We start from the raw sequence: 21,886 nt of genomic DNA, 5'->3' as shown, positions 1-21,886 counted from the left end.
ACAGGCGAGAGGCGTGGCACAGGTTTGTGGAGCCGCTTTATTGGAATCTGCGTCGAGAGCCCCTGGGAGCAGCCGGCCCAAAGCCCAGCTCCTGGGAGGCTGAGCAGGGAGGGTAGCGTCTGGCCAGCCTCCTCCGGTCCCCTGGGGGCTGCAGCATTCACTGAAAACCATGAGGAACATTGGGGGACCCTGGGCTCGCCCGGAGAGGCATCAGCTCCCCCAAGCCCCCAGCCCTGCATGGCGGCGGTACAGCCACTGGGATGGAGGGGCCCCAGGGCCCCCAGACTCCACCCACCACACAGGAGCTCAGGGACGCTCGGGAAGTCCGCTTACCTGGAAGGCCTTGCGTGCACAGGTGACTGGGGGAGGAAAGCGAGACGGCAGTGAGGACGGGGCGGGTCTCCCTGCCCAGCCGGGTGCCTGAGACAGACCGTGGCCGCAGAGCACCTGGGGCCCTGCCGGCCCCTGCACACAGCCCCCCCCGCCCCCCCCCCGTCCCCACAGGTCTGACTTGGGGCGGGGACTAGGTGACTCCTTGAAGACCCCCGAGACCTGCCAGCCCTGAGGCCTGGAGGGTCCCCGAGCGCAGCCGAAGCCAGCAAATGGCCCCACGGTCCGTGCCCCTCAGCACACGGTGGCGTCAGGCTCGGTGACACTCACGGTCCTTCTGCAGCGTGGCCTGCTGCTGGGACGAGAAGCCCAGGCCCTTGCTCCACTTGGTGAAGAGGCCCATGGCCTTCTGGCTGGCCAGCTCCGTCCGGCCTGCAGGGGAGGTGCCCCCTGAGACCCAGGCTGGGGGACGGGGGCGAGCAGGGGGTCCGCAGCAGGAACCAGACAGACACCTGGGACCCTGCGCTCTTCTGACCCCAAGGCCCTTTACCACATGCAGCTCCCACCCCGTCCCTCCCTCCAGGCAGGGTCACGTCTCCCACAGAGGACAAGTGCGGGGAGGGGGCGACAGGGAAGGAAGGCTTGGGGCCCCGGTGGGGATTTCATGCAGGGATGAGTGATGGAGTGGAGCGGCCGCCAGCCCGCTGGGCTCTTTCAAGGCTGGGACCCCGGGAGGACGGAGGCCCCGCACGGCAGGGAGGCCTCCGCGCCCGCGGCCGCACTCACTGTACAGCTCCACGGTGCTGAAGGCCTCGTCCTGGAGCTCCAGCTGCGTGAGCACTATGGCATAGTCCCTGAAGTTGGTGGCCAGCACCCGGTACTCCAGCACACCCAGGGCTAGGAGACAGGTGCCGCCGGGGTGGGGTCAGACCTCGTGGGGGGCCCCCCAGCTGGCCGAGAGCCTCCCAGCTCTGTCCCCCTGGTCCCTGACCCCCACCCGGCTCCGGCACACAGAGGCTTGCGGTGGCTGATGGACAGCAGGTGAGTCCCAGCTCATCCTGGGGTGCCCTCCCGCGATCCTGTCCCCACGGGGTAAGAGTGCCAGCCGCCCTGCCCCCACACAGTACAGCGGGAGGCCTGGGGTCCCAGCTGAGCCTGCCTGACACAGTCGAGTCCTCTGTCCTCAGGACTGGCGCCAAACCTCTGACAAAATGAGGACCTTTCACTTCCCGGTCGAGAACGCCACTGAAACCTGGGGTGGAGTCGCCCCCTGCCCTTCCCCTCCTGCGTGCTGACCCTGCCTGCAGGTGCAGGGGGCCCAGGGCTGCCAGGGGCAGGACCCGGCCCCGATCACGGTCAGGGAAAGGGAGCCTGCCCGGAATCCGGACCACCGTGGCCGGCACCCTTACAGGGATTCCTGAACACCCATCTGGAATTTTGTTTCGTCAGTTCCACAGCATGCAGGTGGCATCTCTCCCGCCTGGAAAGGAAAAGGGTCTGTCATCACCCAGGGTCCGTATGCAGGACGAGAGAAGACAGGTTTGGCCACCCAGACCCGGCCAGGGGCCAGCGTGGCTGCAGAGGGGATTCCGCCTCCCCCTCGGTGGCCCAAGTTAGTCAGAAACCCTGCTCTTGACCAAAGCGAACCCGTCAGGGAAATGGGCCAGCTCGGCACCTGCAGAATGCGAATCTGCTCCGTCACCTCCCCAGAGACCCGCTCTGCCAGAACCACACGGAGAAAACTTAGAAGTTTTTTCTTGCTGCTCAGGGCAGCAAAGGAGCGTGAGACAAACAGGGCGTCTGCAGTTGTGTTTTGTTGTCGTTGTTGTTAATTAATTAATTTTTTTTTTTTTTAATTTTTGGCTGCACTGGGTCTTCGTTGCTGCGCACGGGCTTTCTCTAGTTGCGTCAAGTGGGGGCTACTCTTTGTTGTGGCGCGCAGGCTTCTCACTGCAGTGGCTTCTCTTGTTGCCGAGCACGGGCTCTAGGCGTGCGGGCTTCAGTAGTTGTGGCTCGCGGGCTCAGTAGTTGTGGCTCGCAGGCTCTAGAGCGCAGGCTCAGTAGTTGTGGCCCACGGGCTTAGTTGCTCCGCGGCACATGGGCTTTTCCTGGACCAGAACTCGAACCCGTGTCCCCTGCATCGGCAGGCGGATCCTTACCACTGTGCCACCAGGGAAGCCCCAGGTCTGCAGTTTTGAATAAAGAGACTCAACACCAAAAGGGGCCAAATTCCCTAAGCCTCCAGTCCGCAAAATGAGCAGACCCACTTCTGTAAGTGCAGCAAGACCAGCTCCCGGCCCAGTTCCGTGCAAGACACAGGAATAGCAAGGAACAGCCTAAAAGGAAGTGTAACCAGCAAAAACAAGCCAGTAAACTGACAAGGCGTATTGTGGGGCCCAAAGAGGGAAAACAATGGGACTTGGCACAGAAATAGACAAATCAAGGGAACAGAATAGAAAGCCCGAAAATAAAGCAAAAAGCAGAGGAGGTTCGCGCGAGACAAGGTAGCATCTCAGTCAGTGGAGGAAGAGGAACCACTGGGTGAGTGGGGCTGGGCGACTGGCCCCTTCAGCGACGGTCCCAGCTCGTGCATCCCCAGGCTCAGCCCTGAGCCGGTCAGAGGTCAGAGGCCCTCTTAGCTCCAGGGAGACAGAAAGGCTTCTGAACACAAAACCCAGAAGCCCTGAGAGAAGCCAGGTGTTTACACCTGCACAGAAACTAAAAGAGCCCTTCCTATCGACAGCTTCTCGGTGGTATAAGAAAAACGACAAAATGGGAAATATATTCGCATCTAACTTTATCGCAGACAGTGGCTAAAACTCCCTATACTTAAGGGTTCTTGCAAGTCAATAATGACCCGCCTGAGGGAAAAGTATGCAAAAGATATGAACAGACGCTGGGCTGGGAAGGAAACACAGAAGGAACAGGTACCGAGACGTCTCACTCCCTCGTGATCAGAGAAAGAAGCAAAAACTAACGTGGGGAAGTTTGTCGCCTATAAAGACAAAAGAGAATAAAATTTTAAATGTTTCAAAAGAGGGCAGATTCCCTGGTGGCGCAGTGGTTAAGAATCTGCCTGCCAATGCAGAGGACACGGGTTTGAGCACTGATCTGGGAAGATCCCACATGCCGCGGAGCAACTAAGCCCGTGAGCCACAACTACGGAGCCTGCGAACCGCAAGTACTGAAGCCTGTGCGCCTGGAGCCTATGCTCTGCAACTAGAGAAGCCACCACAATGAGAAGCCCGTGCACTGCGACGAAGACCCAACACAGCCAAAAATAAAATAAATAAATTTATTTTTTAAATAAAGAGGGCAGAGACCCCAGGGACTGACACGGAACGGTATTTGGCCCTCGTGTTTAAATGACGCGCGTGTGCTTGCGTGTGCCTGAACGTCCCTGAGGAGCTGCAGCAGATCAAAACCGTGGGCCACCTGTGGGGAGGGGGCCACTGGCTGAGGTGGGGGGGGGAAGACCCCTGCTTTCCACCCCTGGGGATTCTGATTTTTCTTTTGGCTGTGCCACGTGGCTTACAAAATCTTAGTTCCCCAACCAGGGATCGAACCCATGCCCTCGGCAGTGAAAGCGCTGAGTGCCAACCCCTGGACCGCCAGGGAATTCCCAGGGCACTCTGATTTTTTGAAACACGCAAATGTGTTTCCTATTCAAAATCCGGCAAATGAAGTTCACATTACATAACAAAATGAAACGGCTGCTTGCCTGTCCTGTAAGCCCTGGTCTGAGTGTGAGTCCTGCAGACGGGCTGGCCGAGGTCCTCAGACAGAGGCACCTTGACGGGACTCAGAGCAAGGCCACTCACCAGCCCCAACCGCAAGCAGGTTCCAGCAAGAGCGTCGGAGACCCCCCTCCCCTGCGATTGCCGTGGTCCTCTCCCCGTCCACGGCTGTTCCACAGCCCAGGGCTCTCCAGAGGCCAGGTTTCCATATGCAGATTGTTTTCCCACCAGCCTCATCAGGACTCACCGAGCCATGTGGCTTTGGGGCTGCCACCCACGCCGCATGCGACCCCGTGTTCACCCAACTCAGAGGGGCCCCCGCCCCAGCACAGACCTCCCCGGTCCTTGCGCATCCTCGGCCTGGCTGGCCCAGGTGGACGGCAGCCCCACCATCTCCTGAAGGCAGTGAGCGTGCCACGGGGAGCAGGGGGGAAAGTTCCCCTCTCAGGCCGGGGTCTGCGTGGCTGTTCAGGCCGCGCAGGGGCTCCAGATTCAGGGTGGAAATGCCCGTGGTGCGCCACCAGCTGGTGACTGCCTGGCCTCCCCACGTGAAAGACGGGGACGCTAGAACGACACCTCCCCCAGCACGCCATGCCCCCGCCCCCTGCCTGGCTCCCCCCAGGCAGCAAGGTCCCCCAGAAGCACGACCCCTCCGTCCAGCATCCCTTGCCCCAAGGCGTGCATGGGGTCTGCTCCACTGGCCAAAAGCGGCCAAGGCTCAGCCTGACTCCACAAGTCCTGTCTGATAAACGGCCTCAGTGACCACGTCTTCTGGGGGATTCATTTTCCGACAGAACCAGGGGCTCCCAGCCACAGATGCACGGACCCACCTTAAGTAGCAGCTCAGGAGGGCCTTAAGCAAAGGAGAGGCCTCTCCTGCTGACCAGAGACCCCGCCGAGCTACCCAAGGGCCTGGGACAGCAGGCGGGCAGGTCAGAAGCTGTGCCCGGCCCTGGTGGAGAAGGCGTGAGCCCCACCCAGGGGCGCCCCAGCCAGGAGTCCAGGGATGCAGAGCCCAGATGCCAGGCAGAGGGTGGCTCTCAGAGCAGAGCCCAGCGCCGGTGGGGGGGGGGAGGAGGGGGGAGGGGAGGGCGGGGCCCGCCGTCCAGACCCCAGCCCCACGCACCGGCTCCGGGAGGACAGCACCTTCAGAGTGTTCTCTGGCGTGAGGGTCAGCATGACCCCCTCGATGTTCTTCGTGGCCTTGTCCACCACAAAGTCCTTCTCGCCCGAGGCCACGGCGAGAATGTACCAGGACCCCAGGAGCTGATGGAGGAGGAACGGGTGAGGGGGCCTGTCCCTCCAGCCCCGGCCCATCCTCTTGATCTGGGGGCCCTGACGCAGGCTAGCCCATCCACCCACAGCCCCCGTGGTCTGGGCTGGCACTGGGGGAGCCCAGAGGCCGTGCGGCCCCAAGGCGTGTGCTGGCACAAGAGGGCTGTCACCTGCCGAGGGTCCAGCCTCCCCAGCCACACGGCCCGGGCCCTGGGCACCAAGACCAAAGCCAGAAGGGCGGCCAGCAGCACAGCCCTCATCCTCGCAGAGGTTTGCACACCAGCACACCTGCGCGGGGGTGAGCGAGCCCTCAGCCCCTGGAAGCCTCTTTAAAGGCTCGGAATGCACTGCTGTGGGCGGCCGCTAACCGCCGGGCACCATCCTGGCCTCTCCTCGCGAGGTGGCGAAAGTACCGGGGCGGTGGGGGAGGGGAGGCGGGGGGGCGGGGGGGAGGCGGGGGAATTAACCTCCAGACGTGCCGGAGAGGGGGCCGTGGGCCCTGGGGAGCGTGTGCGAAGCCCCTCCTACGTAGACACATTCGTGCCATCCCCGCTTCTCTCACTTGGAAGGTTCCAGAAGGAGCATCCAGCCCTCAGCCGCACCATCCCCTCCCCTCCCCTCCTCTCCGGGGAGCCAACAGTCTCTGGCTCAGTCTGGGCGGGCCAGGGACCCTGCCCTTGAACCCAGGCCAAGGTCATGTCTGAGGAGAGCGTCAAGAACAAGCCGCCCCTCCAGAAGCTGCAGCTGTGCATAGCTTTTGTTTTCATCCTTAAAAGTATGAAAAGTCCCCGCGCAGCTCTTTGGAAAGCTCCCACCTCCTCCCAGCCCAGCAACCCTCCTGCTCTGCAGGCTGCAGCCTCCTGCCCCATCACGGCAACACCCAGCAGAACGCCCTGTTCCTTCCGCCTGACGCTCGCCCGTCTGGACCTGCCCACTCTCTGGCAGCCTCACCCTGCTGCCTCCTACCCCTGCTCACCCTGGCCAGGCCCCCAAGGCCGCATGGGAGCTCTCCCTGGGCCTGGGCTGCCCGCCCTGGGTCATCGGAGACCCTGCCTGGGAGTGAAGGGCAGGGGCCTCGGCAGGATCTGTCTGAGCCCCCGAAACCCAGGCGGAAGTAACTGGGAAGATGCCTCGCCGGGGCGGGGGACCCTGCACGCCACAGCTCCCAGACCCCTCTGCTGGTTGGCTTCCAGGGGTGCTGTGGACACAGAAATACAATATACAATAAAACTAGATTTTTTTAACTTTCTATTTTAAAAAATACTATTGGATGAAAGGAAAAATACAAACTGAAATTACAGAATTTATTTAAAATAAATATCATAAAAATACCATGTAATTCAGGGTCAGAGGAAACATCATAACCTTAAACACACCATTAAAAATAAAAGAATGAGGGGCTTCCCTGGTGGCGCAGTGGTTGAGAGTCCGCCTGCTGATGCAGGGGACACGGGTTCGTGCCCCGGTCCGGGAGGATCCCACGTGCCACGGAGCGGCTGGGCCCGTGAGCCGTGGCCGCTGAGCCTGCACGTCCGGAGCCTGTGCTCCGCAGTGGGAGAGGCCACAACAGTAAGAGGCCCACGTACCGCAAAAAACAAACAACAACAACAACAACATAAAATTAAAAAAAATAAAAGAATGAAACTAAATGCATTAAATTCCCAACTCTAAGAGCTAGACAAAGAACAAAATAAACCGTAGGATGTCACGAGGAAGGAAATAATAATGATAAAAGCGGGAAATAGAGTATAGAGAACAGCAGATATAATTAATGAACCAAAGTCCTCATCCTTGGAAAAATGAACAGAATTTTTCTGTTAATTTGCAGAATTATTAACAAAATCATTAGTATTGTTTTTAAAAATAACAGAATTAACTAACATGAATAAGAAAAGATGGAGAGACCATAAATACATGAAGTAAGAAGTGACAAAAGGGGGAAATGACCTTTGAGACAGAAGAAAAAAATGTTTCATCAACAGAAAGTACTTTGCTGACCTCTAAGCAAATCACTTTGAAGTCCTCAATGACATGGATAATGTTACAGGAAAATTCAGTTTGCCAAAATTTACCCTATTAGACAAAGAGAGAGATCTATAGATAGATAGTAGATAGATGATAGATGATAGATAGATAGATAGATAGATAGATAGATAGATAGATAGATAGACAGACAGATAGATAGATAGATAGACAGATAGCTGATAGAGATAAAACAGAAGCTATGAGGAAGGACTAGACTAATGGATGGCAGAATGGTATCCACGCGTGAATAGACGGGACAGTGGAGCAGAGTACAAGTTCAGAATGCAAAGGCTGCTTTAGTTAGACCTTCACCTTCCAAATCCAGCTCTGGCCCTTCTCAGGATCACTTTTTATTAACTTCTTTTTTTTTAACCAGAGGTCGTATTTTCCTGTTTCTTTGTATGTGTAGTAACTTCTGTGCTCGACATTACTGTTGACGCAGGTGGAAGCCCTGGTCTCCATTATCACCCTCTGATTTGTGTCCCCCCCCAACCCAATTCCCGTGCTAAAGCCCTCAGGGCCCGATGTGGCCGTATTGGGCATTAGGGCCTTTTAGGGGGTGATAAGTTTAAGTGAGGTCATAAGGGTATGACCCTGATCCGGTGGGGCTAGTGCCCTCAGAAGAGGGAAGGACACCGTGTGTGTGCAGAGAAGAGGCCAGCGGGGGACGCAGCGGGAAGGCCACCGTCCACAAGCCAACAAGGGGGTCTCACCAGACTGCAGCCCTCTCAGCACCCTGATCTCAGGCTTCCAGCCTCCAGGAACCTGAGAAAGTGAACTGTTGTTTCTGCACCACGCCCAGCAGGGTTCTGTGTTACGGAACCAAGCAGACATCCTAGAATCTTCTATGGGGAATTCCCCTGAGGCAGACGACCATGGCCCCTCGAGCTCTGGCCTGACAGATCTGGGGAAAAGTCCAAATGTTCCCCAAGCGTCTCGAATGTGTCAGAATTCGGTCTCCAAGCATCTCCCCTGTGGGTCTGTTGGGACGGTTCAGGATTTGCTAAGGCGAGTCCCAGGTAGGTCTTCCCTCAGGGCTGGTCTTTACTCCTGCAGGGCTTACTGGTGGCTGGCTGGACGCCTGAGGGTCAGCAGGGTCTCTCCTCTCTGGCTGGACCAGCACCCCAGCCCCCCAGCCGTGCTTGGAAGCCCGGTCACGCTGCTCTGCACGTGGGTAGGGGGCTGACACCCGCCCACATTCTCTACCCTGCCCCAGCCGATGGAAGGAGAGGGGGAATCACACATCACAGTGCAGGTCCTGGGGTGAGAGAATGCAGGGTGACCCCAGGCACTGACGAGGCTGGGCTGACCTGCCGGTGCGAGCCAGGGGGGGCCGGAGGGCAGCCGTGGTTGAGGACCTTGGACCCAGTGCCCGTGGATTTGAGTTCGGGGCAGTAGGGAGCCATGGGCGAAGGTAGACAGGCGCCGGCTGTGGTCACCTTTCATTTGAGAGGAGCTCTGCTCAGGGAGCCCGGCCTGGGGCTGCCTCTGGCTCTCAGGGACCAGGGAAGACCCTAGGAGTGTGGCAGATGGCACCCCCGTCCCCCTACCCCTGCACCACCCCCAGGGCAGCCTGGCCTGCGGCCGACTCAGCCCCCTGCAGGGGGAGGTCCAGCCAGGGGCGGGCCAGACGTGGTCACAGTAAACCCAGGCCACCTGAGAGTTGGGTTTGCTGTCCTTTTTAGGGCAGTCACAGAAAACACACCCCGCCACCCCCACCTGTCACCCCTCGGCCCCAGGAAAGACTTGGGGCAGCGGGTTTGGCAGTAGAGTTTATTCAGAGCAGGTGCAGGTGGGCCCCCCAGGGCTGGGCGGCCAGGGGAGCCCGGGTGGGCGGGGCTCCCAGCATCCCGGATGGGGGCGGGGTCTCCCCTAGTTCAGCTCCTGTGACACAGAAGGCCTGGGCCTCAGTTTCTCTACCTGCAAAGCAGGGTAATTGTCCCAACCTCTCGGGGCCGTTGAGACAGAGGGGGTCGTGCAGCTGACGTGCTAGCACAGTGGGGGACCCGGGGAGCCCAAGAAGGAGCCCACAGGGCCTGCGCCTACCCCACCCCCCCCGGCCGGACCCTGCTGGATGGAAATGGGGGACGAGGGCCAGCCTCCTCCCCTCCCCCGCCCAGCCCTGCCCTCCCCTCCCAGCCTCCAGGGTCCCCTTCTGGCAGCCTGGTGTCACCACCCCGGAGGCCCAGGAACTAGAGTGAGCCGGGGCTCCCCTCAGGCCAGGACTCGGGTGGGGCTCAGACCGGGGAAAAGGCTTACCTCGCGGTAGGACGGGACAGCGTGAGGGGCTGCAGGACAGGTGCCCGGACCGCACTCTCAGCGCAGCCTCTGTGACCAGAGGAGGAGCTGGCCCAGAGCAGACTGCTGACGGCCTCGACCCTCAGGCAGCCCCTCACGGCTCGGCCCACTGTCTGGACCTGACAGTCCCACCGCCCCTCGGACCCCAGACTCCTCTTCCAGGTGTGATGGGAAGGCCTGGTGGACGGAGCCCCAGCCTCAGAGTGGGGGCAGGAGCTCACCACCTAGCGCAGCAAGTTCACGTAGGTCGCTATGGAGAAGAGAAGACGGTGACGCGGGGAGATGGGTGCCAGGAGAGAGGCCTGCCCCAGGGGCCGGACACTCACGGTCCTTGGAGAGCAGCTGCACATCCCCTGCTGACAGCCCGTGCTCCACGGCCTTTACGAGGAACCTGTCCACGGCTCTTTCGTCGTGTTCCACCATCCGGCCTGCGAGGAAGGGTTGCCGCTGGCTGGGGGGCACAGGCGGAGACTGGAGCCACAGACACACTCCCTGCCCTGTCCTGTGCCCCTTTCTGCCCTACCCCGTCCCCCTCCCTGTCCTGTCCCTTTCCCTGCCTGTCCCGCCCACCCCATCCACCTCCTAGCCCTCTCCTGCCCCCTCTCTGGGCTGGGACAGGGCAGAGGTAGAGTAGAGACTCCCCCGTAGGCTCACTGTGAAGTTTCAGGACACTGTGGGCCTTCCCTCCTTTGTGGAAGACAGTTCATGATGCTGGACGTCTCGTAGTCCGTGGCCACCACAGTGACCTCTTTGCCTCCTGGGAAATGAACCAAACACAGGCCTCCCAGGCTCTGGGTGGGGACCTCCCACAGGCCACGCCCCCGGGCCCACCCCCGCCTTGTAAAGGACACACACACGGTGGGCAGGGAACCCGGCTGACCAGGACAGGAAGACGTCTGAGCGACATTGTCAAGGATTTCAGAGAGGAAGTCCCGGCAGCTGAGGCCAGAGCCTGGGGACTGGAGACGGTGGCTGGGGGGCTTCCGCACGGGCTTTGCACTGAGCCCCATGCCGAGGGCTCTGGGCCGGGTGACCAGTAGCACCCCACTGAGGCCGGGTCCCCACGGGAAGACCCTTGGTGCCCGGTGTGACTGAGCAAGGGCCGCATGTGGCGGGACACAGCGTCCCCACCTGGTCCAGTCCGCAGGGAAGGCACGGCGAGAGGGCCCCAGCCTACCGGGCACCACGTTGGCCTCCAGGCTGAGCGGAGCACAGGGCCCCCGCAGGCAGCTCTTACCAGACTCCATAGGAAGCTCGAACCTCCCGGGGGCGACCCCTTCACAGCCTGGCTCTTCTCCTCCACACAGCGCTCGTGCTGCAAGGAGCAGACGCCTGTCAGCCCAGCAGCCTCCAACCCCGCCACGCCATTGCTCTGGACCAGGGGCAGCCCCGAGACCACCCAGGAGCCCCCAGCCTCCCGGCTGGGCAGGAGGAGACCGCCCTCTGGGAACAAACTTCTCCTGCAGTGAAAGTGTGCCCACCTCTGAGGATCAGACTCGGGGTCCTCGGAGGGGCCAGAGACACCTCCCCAGCCCATACACGTTCTAGGGGAGGTGGCCAGGCCGTGGGCGTGCGAGCCCGCAGACAGCATGGGCTCATCCACAGTGCCTGGGCTGGGGCAGCCTCGCAGGGAGGCCCCGACACCCGGCAGGGAGGGGTCCCGGGCAGTGGGGCCAGAGGCCGAGCCCCAGCCCGCACTGGCCCTGAGGCTGAGGGTCACCTCCTCCGCCGTCTTAGAGAATGACGGCCCCCCGCACTCCTGCTCTGCTCTGCGGACCCCTCATCTGGAAAGGGTTGTACCCCCGGTGTCCTTCGTCCCAAAACCCATCCTCATCCCAGCAGGGTGACCGCGTGGCACAGGGGAGAGAGGCGCCACTCACTGGTCAGACACGGAGGTCAGGGCCAGGGGGGGCCCCTCCTGCTGCGCCATTACGGCCCCCATCTTCTTCATCCGGGGCGAGCCCTGGGGCTCCAGGTTGGAGCGGAGGCAATCTCGTACCAGATACCTGAAAACTGGGGAGATGGAGAGCTGGAGGGGGGCTGCCCCGGGGAAGCCGCAGCCGGGATCAAGGGCCACCCCCCCGACCACAGAGCAGGGCAGTGGTCTGGGAAATTCCAGGGCCCCGCACGCTGCGGAGCTAGCAGGGGGCTCCAGGGGCAGCAGGTCCTGCAGGGTCTCCCAGGCTTGCCGGGACGGGCCTGTCCCCAACGGCAGGCGCCCTGACCCGGCCACCTGGGCAAAGTCGAAGTCCTTCAAGCTCAAGTCCTCCTCACCGTCCGCCAGCGCCAAGAACAGCCCCAGCAGGGCTGCGATCACCTCGCCCCTCATGTCTGGCAGGCAGGGGCTGGGGCCAGCTCCCCAAAGCCGCAGGACACGGGCCTCGGCACCAGTCCAGGCTTATACCCTTCCCTGTGGGCATCGGGGAAGGCACAGGCTGGCTTCATTATGCAGTCTGGCAGCTCACGCGGCTGCCTGCCCACCAGCCGGCGGGGCCAGACCCGAGGGGGACCCACCCGTGGGGCGCGGGTGTCGCCCAGGTTCCCTCCTGTGTTCATTCGCCTGATCCGCTCGCCTGCAGGCTGGGCCCCAGGCCGCCCAGGTGCTCAGACCACGTCCCGTGGCCAGAGGGGCCTCCAGGGCCCCCAGGCTCCAGGGTGAGGGGATGGGGACATGAAAGGGCACGAGGTGCTCTGGGAAGCACTTTGAGAATGTGTGCTGAGGGAGTTCGGCGGGCAGGGCCCCTCACAGCACCAGGACCCGGCAGCTGCCCGGAAGGCTCCAGCAGGAGCCTCAGCAGCTCCCAGTACACGGCCCACCCGGGAGCCCCAGGCATGCTCAGGACGTGGGCGCGTGCCCCCCGGGGCCTGCCAGCTGAGTAGGCGTGGGCCCGCTCAGTGGGGCAGCACCAGGGACATGGGTGCCCACGCGACGCTGACTCTGTGTAGCCCAGCCCCCCCGGGCTGCGGGCAGCGAGGAGCGGGCCGGGACGTCCTGACGCCTCCAGCCCTGCTGGCCGGCTGAGTCCTTTGAAGGAGCCCCACGCTCAGCGATTGGCCAACCAGCAGCATCCCGCCGACCAGACGGCGGCCAGAGGCAGCCCCGCCTGCTGGTACTCGCTTCTCACCCACAGCGTCGTGCCCCCAGGCGGGGACAGCGGCTCCCCATCTTACGGGTGAAGAGCTTCCTGAGCAGAGGGCGGAAGGCACTTGTCCGAGTCCACGCAGCAGACACGCCGCGGCCCTCCTTTGCCCTTGACCCCACCCCACCTCCAAGTGCCACAGCCGTCCTCACAGGTAGACCGGCCGGGTGAGGGCTTCCCAGCACACAGCAGACAGCAGCCAAGTCAGAGGGGTGGGGGAGAGACAGAGGAACAGAGACAGAGAGAGAGATAGACACAGAGAGGCCGAGATAGAATACAAGGGGGCAGGGTGGGAGAGAGGCACACGGAATGCGGAAACGACTCTTGGGGTCCCGGCTCCAAGGAGAGCTGAGCGGTTGTGCCCCTGCAGATGGAGCAGGGCCTCACGGTGCTCAACTCACCCCACCTCCTCATGGCAGAAGCTCCTCTGTTGACCCCGCCACCCCCACCTGTCACCCCTCGGCCCCAGGAAAGACTCGGGCAGCGGGCTTGGCAGTAGAGTTTATTCAGAGCAGGTGCAGGCGGGCCCCCCAGGGCTGGGCGGCCAGGGGAGCCCGGGTGGGCGGGGCTCCCAGCATCCCGGATGGGGGCGGGGGCTCCCCTCGATCTGCTCCTGTGACACAGAAGGCCAGGGCCTCAGGGCGCCACCCGGCCTCCGAGGACCCTGGGGGGCAGTGGTTGGAGCCACGGCCAGGAGTGGGTGTCCTAGCTGTGTGGCCTGGGCCTCAGTTTCTCTACCTGCAAAGCGGGGTAATTGTCCCAACCTCTCGGGGCCGTTGAGACAGAGGGGGTCGTGCAGCTGACGTGTTAGCCCAGTGGGGGACCCGGGGAGCCCGAGAAGGGGCCCACAGGGCCTGCGCCTACCCCACCGCCCCCGGCAGGACCCTGCTGGATGGAAATGGGGGACGAGGGCCAGCCTCCTCCCCTCCCCGCCCAGCCCTGCCCACCCCTCCCAGCCTCCAGGGTCCCCTCCTGGCAGCCTGGTGTCACCACCCTGGAGGCCCAGGGGCTCCCCTCGGGCTCCCCTCAGGCAAAGGCTCACCTCCTTCAGGAGCTTGGCACACCTCCCTGTGGGACGGGACAGTGTGAGGGGCTGCGGGACAGGCGCCCGGACCCCACCCGGGGGGGTCCCTAGCCCAGCACCCACCCCAAGGTCTGGGGCTCACCGTGCCGGGCCACCAGGTACAGTCCCGTGTCTGTGGTCAACTCCCGGAACTTCCAGAAGCCTGGTTCATACTCGCCCTCAAGGCTCCGAACTGTGGGAGCACAGGGGCCTGGGCTGGGTGGTCCCCAGGAGGACCACAGCGGCCCCGCCCCACCCCAGGGGCAGCTTACTGAAATACTTGAGCACGTGGAATTCCTTGTCCCGCCAGTGGAGGGACACCCTCAGGATGGCGTACTGTTCGTAGTCTGTGTCTGTCACCTGGATCTCCCTGTGGCCTGTGCAAGCAGGTGGGAGAGACAGGCATGGGCGGACCGGGCACCCTCGGGGTGGGTGGACCTCAGAGGCCAGGGTCAGCAGGGCCTGACTCCATCCTCTCCCCACCCAGCCGGGACCCTCTGGGGATGCCAGGGTGGGGTAGGGGAGGACTAGAGCGGCCCTGGCAGGATGACCAGTGTCTTGGTGGGAGAACGGGCGTCTGGGGCGCGCGCAGGACGGGGAACAGCGAGGCCAAGCAGAGCTGGTGCGCAGGGCCAGAGGGCTGTGGCTGCAGCAGCAAGGGAACGGCTCTAACCAGGAAAACAAATTGCCCCGAAACATTTATTTCTGAGCTCACTATTTGTTCAGTCTCACAGCTTCCTGAACTGAGAGGCAGGAAAGTACTCATTAGGAAAACGCCAGCCTGCATTCCTTCTGCTGGGCACATCCCAGGGCGGGGGCGGGGGGGGTGGTGCGTGTCTTCAGGAAGGGCTCTGGCAGTGTGTCCACCCCCAGGCGAGCCTGGGGCAGGGCAAGGACGGCAGAGGCACAGGATGGGGCCGTGCCAGCCTCACCCAAGGATTCTGTGACCTCCAGAGAGCCGCCTGCCCCTAAGTCCATTTTCCTACCCCTAAGTCCATTTGGGAGAAGATGCAGCTCTAGGAGCCTGGGGGTCTGGTCTCAGGGGAGGGTCAGGATAGACGCAGGGAGGGCTGGTCCACCCAAGTGACAGTAAAGTCCACATCCACAGCTGCGGCCGGTACAGCCGGGCTCTGCCCAGGCCCCTTATCTGTTATACGCAGCCTTCACGGTCAGTTCCTCCCCACTCAAGGTCAGGAACAAGGCCTCCAGCCTCTTTGGGGTCTGCAGTGCCAGGTTTTGGCTGGAGGCCACCCCAACTTCCCGCCAGAACCCTGCAATCTAGAGAAAGGGTCCGGGGCCAAGCCCGTCTCGGGCAGACGGACAGAGACCCCATCCCTGGGCCCCAGGAGGCAGACGCCTCTCCCCGGACCTCCCAGGCAGGGAGCTGGCAGGCTCTGAAGCAGCAGCCGTCGGCCTTCTGAGGGGTCCCTTTGGGGGCGACAGGGCGAGCCCCTCCCCGCACAGGCCTGTCTGCAGTTGCCACAGGGCTGGATCCGTCTCCAAGGAGAACCAGCCTTGCTGCTGCCTGTCCTTGGGGATGGGACGCCAGGGGCGGAGGTGGTTAGAGCCTGAGAGAGGGGGGCTGGAGAGGGCCAGCTGAGTGTGAAAGCCGCTGGGGAGCGGTGGCCAGCAGCCCTCCCCCGCGGAAGAGGCCCGGCTCTGCCCAGCCAGGCTGGGGGAGCGAGTGCCTGCCGCAGAAACGGCCACCGAGAGCCCAGACCTTCCATCTGAAACTTTTGAAAACTGATCATTTTTGCAAGAGAAACGCATCCGTGTCCGACATCTGTCACTTCTGAGCCTGCTGATGTGCTCCTGGCCCTACAGCCGACACAGAGCCAGCGAAGAAGGAACTCCGGCAAAGAAGCATCGGGCTGGAAACCAGAGCCCGCAGCCGAGGTCTCCACACCCGGAAAGCCTCCTCCTCTGGCTCCTACAGTGTGCGGGGTCAGAGGGTACAGCGGGGACCCCATGCCCTGGAGACCACAGGAGGCCCTGAGGGAGGGCGCCGCCCCTGCACGGCCCTGGCCACTTGCCTCACACCCACTCGCTAGGAGAGGGGAGACCAGGCAGGGCTGAGCTCAGACACTCCGCCACCCGCCCTCATGGGGCTGGCCTGGGTGAGTCCTGGGGCCCCCGACGCAGCTGTCCAGCATCAGCTGGGGCAGCTGGGCCTCCTCCCGGGGCCCAGAAAGAAAGCCACCTTCTGCAGGTCCAGGTCCTGCGTGGTCATTTCCACCTGCACCAGGATAATGCCCAGGACGGCGCTCAGCAGCCCGGCCTCCATGGAGGGTCTGTGCTCCCCGCACCTGTGCCCCCCGCACCCGGGTTTATATCGGGAGGGAGATCTGGCGGGTGGCGCAATCACCCAAGGGTGTCCTCGGTGAACTTGGCCTCCAAATGCTCACGGGGCGTGCATCCGGGCCCCGTGACACCCACAGCCCTGGGGAGGGGCCGAGGGGGGCTGGCCTGGACTAGAGATGCCGGCGCCACCCGCTGCCTGGCCTGGGGATGATGGTGGACACCGCGGCGGGGCCCGCCTGGGGGCCTGAGAGCAGGACAAGGCCCCCCCCACCTGCACGGGGGTGACCCAGGACGGCATCTCCCACCCCGGGGGCACTAATGGGATGGATACACCAAGCCCAGACCCCCAGGGGCTCAGAGCTCCGCACGCACTCCCAGGCCCTCCTCCCAGGACACACGGTGGTTTTCAGGCTCTTTCCGATGGCTCTTGGGACAAGTGGACATACGCTCCACGGGCCTGGACCGCAGAGCCGGGTGGGGGGTTCCTCCCCCGGGTGGGGGAAACGACGGCGGGCGGTGCGAAGCTTGCGTGGGAAAGGTCGTTCCCTGCAGAGGGAGCAGTGCCTGAAAGGCACAGAGGCCCAGTGGGAGGGGAGGGCCCACGGGAGGTGGCAGTGGGGCGCAGTGGGGTCGCGCCAGGCCCCGTGAGCCTCTACAGACGCCAGGGAGCCAGCAGCCGCTCTGCCTCCGGGCCTGTGGAGGGGAACCTGTGCACCTGGAGGAGAGCCAGCCACAGGGCTGGGCGGCACAGGGCACCTCGGCTTCCCCACAGGTGCCATGAACCCACAGGGGCTGGGCGGGGGGCACCGGACACTGCCTGTGGTGGCAGCCCCCACAGGTGCCACCCTCGGCTGGCGCCTCCTGCCCTCAGCCCCGAGCCTCCCTGCCTCAGTGGCCCCAGGGCCCGGGTCAAGGCCTGGCCCGCTGTGCCCTCCTTGACGGTCTCTCCAGAGAGGCGAGGGGCCTCAAAACTGCAGAATCTGTTTATTGAGTGCCAGGGGGAGGCCCAAGGAGCTGCCGGCAGAGCACAGCGGATGGGGAGGTGCGGGGGCCAGGAGGGCCTTGGGTCCAGACGGCTCCGCGTGACACGGCCTGCTGTTCCGGCTCACCCTGCATAGACAGGAGAGGTCTGGTCACTCCTGGAACACCCCAAGCTGCCCCCCTCACGCAGCAGGGCCCCCCAATTTCCTCATCACCAGAAAGGCCAGTGCGAGTGGATCCTGCCGCCCAAACTTCTGCAAATGTGGAAACACACCCTCAGTGCTGCCCCCACCCCCCGGGGGCCCAGGCTGGAGGCCGCCCCTGCCCCGGGCTTCTGGGGACCCAGCCACTCTCCCCAGGGCCTCGCTCACTCCCTGGTTAGCAGTGAGGGGCTGGCATGGCAAGAAAGCCCCAGAATGGCCACTAAACCATGCTGAACCCCACAGACTCAGCACCTGAGAGGGGGTCCACATGGGGCACTTTACTCCGAAAGCTGCTTTTTTCTAAGATAATCCTGGAGGGTGGGGCACAGAGCAGGAAGACAGGTTCACACTTTCCGCAGCTCGAACCTTCCTGAGGGGGATGTGACGCGATCCCTGATCGCCCTTCTCCCACCCAGTAACATTGCTGAAACAAGCACTCACGTGACAGGAGACAGGGCGGGGATCCTGGACAGTGTCATTCAGACCCATTGGAAGGATTCGGCAGCCCCGGCGGCCCCAGCACAGCACTGGGTAAACCCAGCCCGGCCAGGAGAGCAGAATGCGGTGAAGGCTGGAGGGACACTGCCCACGGGCCACTCAGGAAGCCCCCACCGAGCGACATCTAATCCTGCTAGGAGAGGCTGCAGGGGCACCTCCCAATGCCGGTGACTGTCACGTCGTGTCCATTATTTATTGTTTTACATAGGTTCCCAAATTCTTCACGATGAACACGGGTGAGGGGCCCAATGGTTTCCTGTGTCCACTTTGGGAGAAGGTGTCCCCAAGAGCCCACCTGCATCCTGTCCCAAGAGCTCCTGTGGACCCAGCCCTGTGATGGCAGCAACCCAGAAGACTGCCTCGTGGGACCCTCAGGAAGCGAACGAGGACAGGGGATTCCAAGGCAGGACCCAGTGTCCCACGGGTAAGCCAGGGGCTACGGGGACACAGAATGTACTGGGATGGACCGTGTCCCCCCAAATTCAAGTCCACTTGGAATTCTGAAAGTGATCTTATTTGGAAATAAGGTCTTTGCAGATGTAATTAGTTAAGGATCTCGAGATGAGATAACCCTAGATTTAGGGTGGGCCCTACATCCAATGACTGATGTCCTTATAAGAAGAGGGAAATCTGGCCAGGCAACAACGGACGCAGAGATGGGAGTGATGGTCTACAGGTCGAGGAACACCAAGGCTCACCAGCACCACTAGAAGGTGGAAGAGGCCAGGATTCTCCCCTACAGCCTCCAGACGGGACCAGCCCTGCCCACAACTTGATTCTGGACCTCTGGCCTCTAGACTGTGAGAGAGTAAATTTCTGTTGTTTTAAGCCACCCAGTTTGTGGTAGTTTGTTATGGCAGCCCTAGGTAATCAGGAGAGGCTCCCTGGAAGAGGTGATGTGTAAGCTGAGGCCTGGAGCACACAGGTGAGTGTCCAGGCAGAACAATGGATGTTGGCGGGGATCTGCACCTGCAGCCCTCAGAAGGTGAGCGGGCAGGAGGCATGGCGAGAAGGGGCAGCCCACACGCACAGGCCCTGGAGGACGGGAGGGGGGAGTGACCCTGGCCCCCACCTAGGAAGGGCCTCGGTGGGTCTCCCGAGCTGTCAGCGTGCTTCCTTGCCCCCGAGGAGTTCGCATCTGGAGAAAGGCAGAGGGTCTGTGAGAGGCTGGGTTGGTTGGGACTGCCCACTTGCTCCTGGGACCTGCCCAGGACAGCCCCCCACAGAGCGTGGGGCCCTCGGGCCCCGACTGTCCCAAACATCTCCCTCATGTGTGTTAAGGGGAAGGGCAGGGTGTGAAGAAGAGTGGCTGGAGGGGCTGCCAACCCATCCTTAGAAGAGAAAGCCACCTCCTGCCTGTGCCTCCCAGGACTCCGGAAAGGGGGCGGGGCTGGGCTTGGTGGGCGGGGTTTCCCACAGGACGGGGCTCGGCGGGTACCTGACTTGGGCAGCGTGACCACCGTGTCCTCCGGCAGCCCCACCGTCGGGTAGAAGTCCTGGAAGGCCTTCAAGCCTGGGGGCTCGCTTCCTGGGTCCGGCCTGGGGCAGAGCAGGGGTGCCTGTGAACCCCTGTGGCTCACAGAGGTGAGAGAGAAGGGCAGACGAGGGTCTCCTGGCCTCGCTGCACTTTCTTGAAGGCTGACAACAGGGCCGCCAGCCAGGGCTGGGCCGCTTGTGCACTGCATGAAAGTACCTGCCTGGCCGAGGGGCCAGCGGGGACGGCAGCTGCCCAGAGGAGCGCCCTTTCCTGATTCACACAGCCGCACCTGGGAGGTTGGGGTGGCCTGGCTGTCCTCCGGGACCAGGTTCCCCTGGGCCCGCCCCCTTCAGGCATCCTTACCTGCAGCTCCCAATGCCAGCCTCCAGCCCTCACCCCAGCCTCTCTCCTTGGGGAGCCCCCCCGGTTCGCTCTACCAAGCCCCCCAGAAATGAAAGCAAAATAGTACCTCGGCCCCCGCTCAGGGTGTGAGGCAGCGGGCCAAGCAGGCGAGAGCGGGTCCCCAGCCAGAGGGAGGTATGAGCTTTGGCCTGAGTGCCCAGCCCTCGGAGCCCCCTCCAGTCGACCCCTACCCGACCAAAGTGCTGTGGGGTTCGACCACCCCCACCTTGACCTGGGAGTGTGTGATGAGGGGGGGCAGGAGAAGAGATGGGGACAGGGCCTGAAAAGGCAGCCAGGTGGGGAGGGGAGGGGGGGGCCGAGGCAGGGGAGGGGCTGAGGGAGGGGAGGGGCAGGAGATGGGGGGGCGTGGGGGAGGGTCCCGGGTAGAAGGATGGTCCCACGTCACCCCATGGAGAAGGGAGGGAGGACACCTACTCGGGACTCGGATGTGCCCCTGGCAGCCCTCCCTCAGCTACGCGGCACCCATCTGGTTACAGCCTTCAGCCCTGGGGGTGCACAGCCGGGCTCACTCTCGGCCCCGCCCACCCGACCGCTCCCGGAGCGCCGCGCTCACCCGGGGAGCTGCATGTGGACGCAGAGGCTGCCCTCCGCCATGGCCTTGATGTTGCTGGTGGACGTAAGCAGGTGGCCCTTCTTGTCCCTGAAGACCTTGCAGTCAGAGACCATGGGCACCACGTACCAGAGGCCTGAGAACTGCAAGACAGCTCAGTGACCTCAGGCCCGATCCTCCGGGCACCGGGACCCTGGGCCACAAGGACCACAGGTTTCTCCGAAGCCACACAGCCGGGGGCCTCCGGAGTGTCCATCTCTTGGGTCTGGGTCCCTGCTCTCCCACTCACCTGGGGCAGGTCTCATGGCCACTGTGAGCCTCAGTTCTCCCAACCGTGAAGTGGGTCAGTAATTACCCACACACGTGGCTGTTTCAGGATCAAGTGGAGAGCGGCTGTAAAGGGTGCGCGGCCCAAGGCACCAACAAGTGCTCGGTGGAAGGCAGGAGGTACTGTTATCACGTCGTCGCTATTGTTTCCAGCGAGGGCTCAGCCCAGACCCCCACCCGCGTGGCATAGCTCAGAGGCCTCCGATACCTCTTTGGCATCAAAATCTGGCTGCCCCAGGACCTCAGCCTGCGCCGAGGACGCTCAGAGCAGCGCCAGGACGCAGCTCAGCAGGGTGGCCTCCATCCCCAGGCCGGTCCTCTGGCCCCTGGCGCCCAGTCCACCTGCGCGCCGCCGGCCCAGCTTTGCAGCCCGGCCCGGCAGCGGGGCTCGGCGACGAGCGGCTCCGGAAGCTCCAGGCCCTTTGCTCACCATCTGGCACAATCGCTCGAGTGTCCGCACCTGCTCCGGGAGTCGTTTCCCGGAGGCTCCAGAGAGCCCGGCCCTCACCTGGCTCGTGTCCCGGCCACCTCCGTGACCGCGGCTCAGCCAGTCGGGTTGCCCCGACCAGTGAGCTCCCCTCCGAGCCCCCAGAGTCCCCACTCCTCGCACGGGAGTGGAGCCCCCATTGGCCAGGCCCCCGGACCTCGTCTTGGGATGACAGAGGTGACGTCAGAAGTCTGGGCACCCCTCACTCCAGACCCCCAGCTGGGCCTCCAGCAGCCCGAGAGGAGGGTGGGTCTGGGCTGCCACTTAGGGTGGGTTAGGGTGTCCGGCCACCTTATCCCTGGTTGCATAAGTGTGTGGACCAGAGCTTCTCCCGGTGGCTCCGCGGGCTGGAGGGGGCTTGAGCTGCCGAGGCCTCTGCAGACGACCTCTCATGTCCACTCAGAGGGCCCCAGAGACACTCTGAGGAACAGCGTGTGACCTGGGACACACCACCCCGAGGCCTCGGGTCAGAGGCAGGGGTGCCCAGGGAAAGCCAGCACTGCACTCTGGAGTGGAAGTGGGTTCAGAGTCACAGAAAGACCCCAGCGGCCAGCAGGGAGGGAGGGGCAGAGCCGAGGGCTCCGCTCGCAGCCTCCACTGGGTTTCAGGCCACGCCACTCAGTCAGGTGCCAGCCAGAGTCATTGGACAGAATGCAGTGAAAGCCTTCCTGGGAAAATATTTACGAAACACACATCTATCTGATAAAGGACTTGAATCCTGAACCTGTAGGGAACTCTCAAGACTCAATTAAAAAATAACTTTTTTTTTTA

At 62.8% G+C, this 21,886-nt stretch overlaps 3 protein-coding genes and 1 pseudogene across 3 annotated transcripts; all 4 read right to left on the bottom strand.

The window, feature by feature from the left end:
• Nucleotides 1–640: 640 nt before the first annotated feature.
• Nucleotides 641–8,773, bottom strand: LCN6 (lipocalin 6). The gene is made up of 5 exons (XM_067745446.1): nucleotides 8,678–8,773; nucleotides 5,194–5,333; nucleotides 1,740–1,810; nucleotides 1,117–1,227; nucleotides 641–762 (listed from the first exon to the last, which is right to left on the bottom strand). Exons 1-5 carry the CDS (start codon nucleotides 8,771–8,773, stop codon nucleotides 641–643), a joined length of 540 nt encoding a protein of 179 aa, XP_067601547.1.
• A 1,007-nt stretch (nucleotides 8,774–9,780) lies between these two features.
• LOC137228299 (uncharacterized) lies at nucleotides 9,781–12,178 on the bottom strand (annotated as a pseudogene).
• Nucleotides 12,179–13,311: 1,133 nt separating this feature from the next.
• LCN8 (lipocalin 8) lies at nucleotides 13,312–16,152 on the bottom strand. Its single transcript, XM_067745445.1, has 8 exons — nucleotides 16,069–16,152; nucleotides 15,691–15,798; nucleotides 15,019–15,146; nucleotides 14,544–14,614; nucleotides 14,141–14,248; nucleotides 13,972–14,061; nucleotides 13,763–13,873; nucleotides 13,312–13,418 (listed from the first exon to the last, which is right to left on the bottom strand). The coding sequence occupies exons 1-8, from the start codon at nucleotides 16,150–16,152 to the stop codon at nucleotides 13,312–13,314; spliced, it is 807 nt and encodes a 268-aa protein (XP_067601546.1).
• A 77-nt stretch (nucleotides 16,153–16,229) lies between these two features.
• On the bottom strand, nucleotides 16,230–20,932 carry LCN15 (lipocalin 15). Its single transcript, XM_067745444.1, is given in 6 exon segments — nucleotides 16,230–16,308; nucleotides 16,616–16,715; nucleotides 19,290–19,379; nucleotides 20,166–20,236; nucleotides 20,305–20,444; nucleotides 20,837–20,932. Coding segments are annotated over 6 exon segments (576 nt in total).
• Nucleotides 20,933–21,886: the final 954 nt, after the last annotated feature.

This window comes from Pseudorca crassidens, chromosome 7 (genome assembly GCF_039906515.1).
Source record: "Pseudorca crassidens isolate mPseCra1 chromosome 7, mPseCra1.hap1, whole genome shotgun sequence".
In the NCBI taxonomy this organism is placed as follows: Eukaryota; Metazoa; Chordata; class Mammalia; order Artiodactyla; family Delphinidae; genus Pseudorca; species Pseudorca crassidens.
The sequence above is the reverse complement of the archived record's forward strand: the minus strand, read 5'-3'. Positions and strand labels throughout refer to the sequence as shown.